The sequence below is a fragment of the Scylla paramamosain genome, chromosome 3 (genome assembly GCF_035594125.1).
Source record: "Scylla paramamosain isolate STU-SP2022 chromosome 3, ASM3559412v1, whole genome shotgun sequence".
Lineage (NCBI taxonomy): Eukaryota > Metazoa > Arthropoda > Malacostraca > Decapoda > Portunidae > Scylla > Scylla paramamosain.
In genome coordinates, this window is record NC_087153.1 from 2,750,943 (window position 1) to 2,760,000 (window position 9,058).

At 44.3% G+C, this 9,058-nt stretch overlaps 2 protein-coding genes and 1 long non-coding RNA gene across 5 annotated transcripts in view; 1 reads left to right on the forward strand and 2 right to left on the reverse strand.

The window, feature by feature from the left end:
* The window catches only part of LOC135089276 (protein PRRC2A-like), a 79,731-nt gene that overhangs the window by 51,538 nt on the left and 19,135 nt on the right, over positions 1–9,058 (forward strand). For all 3 annotated transcript variants that reach the window (XM_063984769.1, XM_063984749.1, XM_063984759.1), the window contains 2 exons: positions 439–1,175; positions 3,210–3,343. In XM_063984769.1, the coding sequence (XP_063840839.1) occupies positions 439–1,175; positions 3,210–3,343 (871 nt within the window). The remainder of the gene's footprint in view (positions 1–438; positions 1,176–3,209; positions 3,344–9,058) is intronic.
* Positions 4,627–6,300, reverse strand: LOC135096814 (AF4/FMR2 family member lilli-like). The gene is made up of 4 exons (XM_063998579.1): positions 6,279–6,300; positions 6,050–6,192; positions 5,485–5,775; positions 4,627–5,259 (listed from the first exon to the last, which is right to left on the reverse strand). The coding sequence occupies exons 1-4, from the start codon at positions 6,298–6,300 to the stop codon at positions 4,627–4,629; spliced, it is 1,089 nt and encodes a 362-aa protein (XP_063854649.1).
* The window catches only part of LOC135089284 (uncharacterized), a 2,690-nt gene continuing 214 nt past the window's right edge, over positions 6,583–9,058 (reverse strand). The window contains exons 2-3 of the long non-coding RNA XR_010261441.1: positions 7,453–8,150; positions 6,583–7,026 (exon numbers count right to left, since the gene is read on the reverse strand). This is a non-coding gene — a long non-coding RNA (uncharacterized LOC135089284). The remainder of the gene's footprint in view (positions 7,027–7,452; positions 8,151–9,058) is intronic.

Genomic DNA, 9,058 nt, shown 5'->3' on the forward strand with positions numbered 1-9,058 from the left:
AGATGTATTGCTTTGCATTGTGTTCACTTATTGTGCCTCCGCTTAACAGACTTAATTAAATTAATTAATTAAATTAATAGTTTAAAGTTGTGTAAGAGAAGTAATTTTTTAACCCTATAGTCATGGGGTGTGAGAAATAGTGTGGTGATGATCAGAGGATGACAGAATAAGAACACAAGAACATAAGAAATAAGGGAAGCTGCAGGAAGCCACCAGGCTTACATGTGGCAGTCCCTGTATGAAATATACCTACCTATTTCCATCTATCATCCCCATCCATAAATAAGGAAATGTGGAGACCTCTCCTGTGATCAGATGAGAGATGACATTAGAATGAGGAGTGGCAGTGATGAGATAATTGGTAATGATAAATGATTAGGATGTGCTTGTGGTGGTGGTGAACACAAACAATTGCCTAATCCTTTACTTTGATTCCAGAATGAGGACAAAAAGATGCGAGCTTATGCTGTGATTCCCCCAATCCTTCTGGAGGAGAAGAAGCGAAAGCAACGGTATATTAACAAAAACGGACTAATAGAGGAACCCATTAGTGAATACAAAGAATACAAAAATATAAATATCTGGACCGAACAGGAGAGGGAAATATTCAAAGAAAAATATCTACAACACCCAAAGAACTTCGTGGTGATAGGAAGTTACCTAGAAAGGAAGTCTGTGAGTGATTGTATTCAATATTACTATAGCACCAAAAAGAAGGAGAACTACAAGATGCTGGTGAAACGGCGGATACGACGGCCACGCAAACCCAACAACCAGCCGGTGGTGGAGATGGTGGGACTCAACTCCACGGGGGTGACCACCAGAGGGTCTGCCGCTGCCCTGCGTACGCAGAACCCATCCACCACTCGTGGTTCTCTGTCCATCTCTGCTGTGGGACAGGAGGACACCCAAAACTTCCCTGGGGGTGCTCAGCAACAGCAGCAGCAGCAGCCCCCCAATTCTACTGCCTCCAACTCCACCCACAATGCCACTGCCAACAGTACCCCGGCTACCTCGCCTGGCTCCACCCCCGCCCCCAATGACTTGGTGGCCATTACCACCAGCGAGGCACCCACCTCCACTTCCACCTCTACGTCCACCGCCACCACCACCACTATATCCAGCATATCCAGTAAAGAGGTGCAGGAGAAGGACAAGGAAAACCTCTCCCTCAGGTAAGCTTCTCAGAGCACTTGCATGAGTGTGCTCATGTTTTCTTGTCCCATTAATTAAGTGTCAAAGGTACATTTTGCAGGGAATATCACATAAGAGCTATGCAAGGACCAGTTTATTGTTATGAATGGTGGTTTTGCTTGCATTATTTTCTTTACCACCAAGACTAGTGACAGCTTACACTCAGATACTATCTCATCTCTGGTGATGGATTTTATTATTATTATTATTATTATTATTATTATCATTATTATTATTATTATCATCATCATCATCATCATCATCATCATCATCATCATCATCATCATCATCATCATTTATTTATTTATTTATTTATTTATTTATTTATTTATTTATTTATTTATTTATTTTTTTTACTCTGCCTTTTTATGGAACATACAGATATTATGTATTAGTTATAGCTTATAGCTTCTTAACCCGTGCAGTGCCACCGCCGTAAATTTACAGCATCTAGCTTACCCGCGCTCAGTGCCACCGCCGTATATATAGGGCGGCAATCTAAAAAAAATTCTAGTATGTTTATTTGTCTAAATGACTTTATAAAAAACACACTAAGTATACTCCAAGCTCCACCCTACGCATTGAATGTGTTAGTTTGTTGGTATGCTCCTTGAGTGGCCCCCAGGCGGCGCGCGGCGCGGCGATCAGGTCAGACTCGTGAGAGCTTGTACAACCACCGGAGGAAGCAGTCATGGCGCACTGCCGTGGGTTGTGTGATGAGATTATCTCTGCTTTACTTTCTTCTAGTAGTGATGAAATGTTATCAGACATGTCTGATGATGATTCTGTACATGACAAAGACTATGTATAGCTGAGTGAAAATGTAAAAATGTACCAAGCACTACTATCATACGAGTAGCCTACCTATGCATAGGCTATGCATATTGATAGTGTTGATATATGTAATATATAAACAAATAATCCATTACTGAGGTGACATAACATCATTTACGAATACTGGTGTTGATCAAAAATGGATAGCACCGAGCACACCACGAGTATCAGCATCACACCATATGCGCACCAACATCAGACAACTTCTCAGGTGATTTTTTTTTCTTTTTTTTACTTTCTAAGACAACCTTTTCTCGTGTTTTCATTATTTTTACATGGTTTAGGATTTTTTTAAAGCATAAAAAAAATATGCAAAATTGGCTGGCAGCACGGGTTGGTTTAGGATAAAAGTGGCCGGCAATGTGTGGGTTAATATCAGTTGATACTGTAGTTGTGCACTTTTCATCCACATTGCTTTTTGTGTTTTTGGTTCATGTGCATTAATGTATGTTTTTTTAGTTGATGTACACATCTCTGATCTAATCTTCTTGTCTTCCAGGTGTAAGTGATTAGGGAAGTTTTTATTTTATTTTATTTATTTATTTATTTATTTATTTATTTATTTATTTATTTATTTATTTATTTATTTATTTTATTTTTTTATTATTTTCTTATAGTTCATAAATCTCACCTTGTGTCCTCTCAAATATCCACCCTCACTTGGTCCATACTAAAATAAATCTTATATCTATTTTTTCCCATTAACTTGCTTACTGTAATGACGCACTTCTCTTCTTTCTTCAGGTGTTGCTATTTCCATTTATTTTTTGTCTTTCTCATGTTTGGGTTTTTAAGTTTGGCATTATCTTTTTTTTTTCCTATATCTTGATGTTTTCCTGCTATTGGTTTATTTATTTATTTATTTTTTTTTTTTACTTAGTCTTCCATTTTCTTTTCTTTGCATGCTTGCATGCACACACTATCTCAAGTGTGTCACATCAAGTGTGATACAAAAGTAATAACACATATAGACACACACAAACTTCGGTAATCAACTACGTATTCGTGTGTGATTGATTTTAATACAGCATCACTGACAACTCTCACACAATATAAACCATATAAAAAGGCACAAAAATACCATGACCAGTACATGAACACTGCAAACCTTAACAAGTAATGAAGCTACAAAGACACTTGGGCATGTTTAGAAGAGGCTAACATCCCTGGTCTCCACACAGTGACAAGAATAGCAGTGGTGGCGGTGGCAGCAGTAGTAGTGGGGAGAAACCTGCCAGGAGGGAACGTTCTCGTAAAGATGAAGAGAAGACCAAAGACGCGCAAGACTCCAGTGATGACGACAACCATGAGCATGGTGAGTACAGACCAACCTTGTCTTCCCTCTTTCTACTTCTGTTTTGTCTTGTGAATCTCTTCTTCCTTCAATCTTCTCCATATTCTCTTCTAACACCACTTATATTAATAGTTTTGTTTTTCATTCTTTGCATTCTAATTAGTTTCCTTTTCCTGGTTATCCTCTTGTTTTCCCTCTACAATTTCTTGTGATGGCTGTGACTGAGTATAGGCTCCCCAGAAGCCTTCTTAGATTGCATATTAATTCAAGAATTTCTGATTTGGTTGTTATTAGTTTCAGGTTGATTGTTGTCCTATTTGTGGAATCTCACTGACACTTTTGGCTTTTGAGGAGACTTGTTGTATGATGTCTTACATGTTTGATGTTTGCATTTTGTATTAGTTCATGATTATGACTACTTATGCATCATTGTTTCTCTTGCATATTTTCGAACAATTATGAGAACCAGTGGATAAATTTGCTATCTGTTTTCCCCACTTTTTTTCTGTCAACTTCCTTTGGTTGCTAATCATGGCCTATTCAGAGATGTGAATACATATAATTGGGTGCAGCTTTTCAGTTTAGGGAACTCAACACTTACATTTCTTATCATGATTTTCAAGACTTGTTCTTTGCCAAGGTGTGGATTCAAGATGTAAGGGAAACTATCTCTCTTTGTGTGTTTAATTAACTTGTGGTGTTAAGAATCATGTTCTGGGTTTGTGATTGCCTGTTATTCTCTACTGGAGAAAGCTTAAGAAACATTTCACACAAACCTCATCTTGCTAAAGGAAGACTGTGACTATTCACTTATTAATGGGGACCTTTGCAGCCTGAATGAGACATAAACCTCAGGTTGCTTAGTAACAAACAAGGACATTATCACTGATGTGAGTGTGTGTGCACTCACATGTTTGCAATAAAGGTAAGGGAGTATTTTCCAACTCGATATAAATTATGATTAAACTATTAAAAAAATTACCAGGCTTAATACAAGGACACTGAAGGATGTTTGGGTAGACAAAGAGAAACATTGACAACGGTATTATGTATTTGTTGAACAGTGCTCATAAACTTGGCATAATTTTGCTTGTTTATATGTGTGTGAGTATGGATGTTGGACAGAGGCTTTACCATTAGAGAACTGCTGAAAATACTAGTGCAAAAAACAAGAACTCATGCAGTAAGTGTGCAAATTGAGTGCACACAAATAGGTTTAGTAAGGTGATAGAGGATAGCATTGGGCACCACAAACCCTTATTGCTAATGAATATTGTTGGAAATCCATGGGAGACTGTCAGCATCTAAGCAGCTGTGGTGGTGCTGGCTGGTGAGGCTGTGGCATCCAGAGGTGGAGGTGGAACAACTGGTGCAGGTGTAGGGGGCCTGGGTGTAGGTGTGGAGGCAGTGCTAGATGGAGGTGTGGAGGGTGTAGGTGCAGATTTCTTCCCATAGGAGGCAGCAGCAGCAGCATTCTCTTCATCCTGGTGGCAGAGTCTTCGATGTTTGTGGACAAAGTAGTAGCTGGGGAACTTAGAACCACAAGTCTTGCAGGGGAAGTATTGCACATTGAGGTCCAGGATCTTGAGCCCCTCAGAGGAAGGTGATGGGGACACTGTCTGGCTGCTGTAAGGAGAGGTGCTGCCACTCTTAGTTGAGCTACCACCACCTCCGCCTCCACCTCCACCTCCACCTCCACCTCCACCTCCTCCTCCTCCTCCTCCTCCTCCTCCTCCTCCTCCTCCGCCACTGCTGCTACTGCCTCCTCCTCCTCCTCCTCCACAACCTCCACTTGCTGTCCCCACACTGCTATTCCCTTCTGGTAATGCTGTGTTGTCATTCTGGGAGGTTGGGGAGGTGTTGGTGGTGGAAGTAGTGGATGGCCTTGGCTTGTCCACTTCCACTGTGATGGGATTGATATGGCGCCGCATGTGTTTCTGTTCAGGGAGAGAAGAGTGGTGATTAGAGAGTGTTTTGGGTTATTTATCGCGTGTGTGTGTGTGTGTGTGTGTGTTTAGGTGTTTTGAGACAGTTTATGGTGTTGTTTTGGATGCGGTTGAATGGTGGTGTTATATTATACCAATGGGTGGTATAATACATAAGAGAAAGGAAATAGAGAACTTGTGCATGCGTGCGTGCATGTGCTCGCTCATTCTGCTCACCTGGTAGCAGTAGTGGCTCTTAAATGTGTGGTTACAGTAGACACAGTGGTAGGTTCTGCTGAGGGTGTTGTTAGGTATCGGAGGAGAAGAGCTGCGCTGTGAGGGCTGTGTCAGGGCCTTGCTCTCTCCCTTCAAGGAGCTGGTGGAGGAAATCCGGAGGAGGTTGGATAATCCATCCCTGCTCCTGTCATCAGAAGCATGTGGGGGACGGTTAGAATTGTCCTCACTTGAGTCCACTTCCTCCACGTTGATCTCTGTCTCTGTCTCTGAATCTTCTGGGCCAAGAAGAGGCTATAGAGAGAAGAGAGGATGGTGTTAGTGCCGCTGAGGGGGCTGATGGGTTTATTCAAAAGTACTTTTTTCCTGTTCAGTGAGTTTCATGGTTTCATAGAGAAACGAGCGGTTATAGCCTCTCTCTCTCTCTCTCTCTCTCTCTCTTTCTCTCTCTCTCTCTCTCTCTCTCTCTCTCTCTCTCTCTCTCTCTCTCTCTCTCTCTCTCTCTCTCTCTCTCTCTCTCTCTCTCTCTCTCTCTCTCTCTCTCTCTCTCTCTCTCTCTCTCTCTTACATTGGCCTTATATGCCCTGTTAATGACTCTCTCGAAGAACACTGGACCATCACATGTAGCCACGTCCAGAACCACCGCACCGACGCGCCCCCCGCGGCCTTGTCCTCGCGGTGACCAGGCTCCCTGAAGTTGTGGTGGAGGTGCTGTGCGGTGGGCTGCTGTAGCGGTGTGGTGGAGGCGGAGGTGACTGGGTGGTGGTGGAAGGATGCTGATGTGTTTCTCTCCTCACCCCCGCCAACCTCTGTCTCCATCGTCTCGGGTTCTCTCGTCAGGTCTGTGGGAAGGGAGAGGGAAGGGGAGGAGTGGAGGGAGGATTGTTATGTGATCTACCCATGACTTCAATTGGAGTTATTATTTCAAACTGTGAGGAAAGAGGCACCAATCAATATAAGGCTTGGTTAGCGTCGCATGACAAAGGAAGAACATTACCTGTATCATATATATATACCATTGGGTGTATGTTTATGAAAAGAGGGGCAGTAGGGCTGTTGCCTCTGTGCATTGCTGGAGGAGGGGGACTTGCGCGTGTGTGTGTGCGTACGTGCATGTAATTAGTATTTTACGCAAAATATTGATTCTCAAATGGACAGCTGAGGAATTATTAACGACCTTTGGAGCGCATGCACGCACGCACGCACATTATTTAAAAAGAATAACTAAGATTTAAGTACCGAGAGGCGGGTGGAGTGGGCGGGCGCGGGTGGGAGTCGGGCGGACGATGGTTGCCGGGAGGGTGAGAGACGAGGAGGAGGGGGAGGCGGCGCCCGGGTGCTGGTGAGGGTGGTGGTGGGGAGGGGGCGGCACGAGTCTGGCCAACCCCCGCCACACACTGAGGGCAGGTGGCAGCGATGGGAGGTCCGGGGTCACGCCCAACGCCGCTCCCCCTCGGTAGCACTGGTGGTGGTGGTGGTAGTGAGCAGCGCCTGGCAGAGGGACACCACACCTGCCATCTGTAGCAGATGCCCCGCCAGCAGCACCTGAGAGAGAGAGAGAGAGAGAGAGAGAGAGAGAGAGAGAGAGAGAGAGAGAGAGAGAGAGAGAGAGAGAGAGAGAGAGCGCAACAGGTGGTTAAGTTTTGCAGTGGGTTATAACAATTCACACACACACACACACACACACACACACACACACACACACACACACACACACACACACACACACACACACACACACACACACACACACACACACACGCGCGCGCGCGCGCATCATTACAGAAACTTTCAGTTGGCAGAGCAAATGTGTAGCACTTCAATGCAGTGATATATTAATTTTCAATCATAAAATCGTGCAGGGGATAAAGGGAAATAAGGAATAAAGATGTTGGGAAAGTAATAAGGTAAGTGCAGGATACAGAGGAAAGCATGAATGAATATTGTGAGGGTCGGTGCCCCCTCACTAACCTCATACAGCGTGGCGGGGGTGACTGGGAGGCGGCCTGTATACATGTAGGTGAGGATAGCAGCGAACCCAGCGGGGGGCACGTGGGGCAGCAGCAGCCTGACGTCCCCGCGCCCCCTGTCACGCCCCCCACGGCAGCCCCACGCAGGTAGGCGCTGTGGGAGGCCAGGACAGAGGCGTGGGCACGGAAGAGTCGGCCCCCTGCCAACACCCAGGCATCGTAATCGTCGTCTTCATTTACGGAGAGGAGGGGACCTAGGGGCGGGACTGGCCGGGGTGGGGTGACGGTCGTGTCGTTCATGTTGATCCGGCACAAGTCACTTCGGGTTCTGAATCACGAATTGTCTGCACCAGTCAATTTTCGCCTCCCTGCACTTCTGTGTGTGTGTGTGTGTGTGTGTGTGTGTGTGTGTGTGTGTGTGTGTGTGTGTGTGTGTGTGTGTGTGTTAAGTACTGGACTGGACAGAGCGGGAGTGAGATTCGGTTCCTTTGTCGTCTTGTCGCGTCTCTTGTTTCTTTTCTTAGGAATTTCAATATATTTTCCTTTTATTAATGTTTTGCTGATTCCTTGTAATGAGACGTGAGAATTGATAGACGAAGTAGGGCAGAATGTGTCACCTGTAGCGTTCTGTTCTCTCTAGCACGCTGTTCCTTGTGCTTCACTGGTGCATGACCCATCGACGACAGGACACCGGTCACGCTGTGCAATATAACTAAAATTATGTCTCGAAAAGTAGGAAAAAAGTGTTTCGAATGGAGCTACAGATGGATCAGTCAAGAGAAAGATGGTGGTCTTCGCCTAATCCCATGCCATACCGTGTCATGAAGGGCAGGTGTTTGAAGGACCCGTCACACCGTTACAAGCACATACGTTAAGCAGAAGATCGCTTTCTCAAACGTTTCGGCGCCCGTACCAAGATTACTTTTAATAGTCCAGTTGGCATTGTTGAGTTTACTACAAGGGCATTTTCATTAATCTCTTGATATTTTAGCAAAGACTATGCACCAGTAATTGAAAAAAAAAAAAAGACACGCATCCCCGTTAATCTAAGTGACCTTTGGAAACTTGTTAAAATAGCAAGAAGCGTTTTGAAATATTGACCTGAGCACTATGCCAGCAGCCTCCGCCATCAGCAATACAAGAACGGCCGTCACTAGGTGTGTTCATACGTATATCAGTCCCCCGGTGTGAGTGTCACGTTGCCACTTCCCCTAATACTGTCACTGTCGCCATCATACTCCTTCCTCAGTAATAATTAAATGTGAGTTGATTAGATTCACGTTTCTGATGACCAGTGTGTGTGTGTGTGTGTGTGTGTGTGTGTGTGTGTGTGTGTGTGTGTGTGTGTGTGTGTGTGTGTGTGTTCTACTATCCCTCCGGTAGAATAAACATGTGTGACAAATGGATTAGTTTTTTTTTGTATTCAATTTTTTCTTCGTGCAACTCCAAAGAAAAATCGCCTTATTCCTCAGTCACGCACTTTATTTATTTGTTTTAAATTTTTACTCCCCCGCACGTGCAATGAATACACACAAGCACATGCGTACGTCAGTAACCACGTGCACGTCTTGATGGTTGTGTGCGCGCTCCTGTATCACTAAAACAAG

What these genes read in the sequence shown, in the direction of transcription:
- LOC135096814 (XM_063998579.1), bottom strand. Translation starts at nt 6,300, where the DNA reads ATGGAGACAGAGGTTGGCGGGG. An exon ending in GGAGACAGAGGTTGGCGGGG is followed by an intron (nt 6,193 to 6,278) that starts GTGAGGAGAGAA and finishes CCCACCGCACAG; the next exon opens with CACCTCCACCACAACTTCAG. An exon ending in AGAGCCACTACTGCTACCAG is followed by an intron (nt 5,260 to 5,484) that starts GTGAGCAGAATG and finishes CTCCCTGAACAG; the next exon opens with AAACACATGCGGCGCCATAT.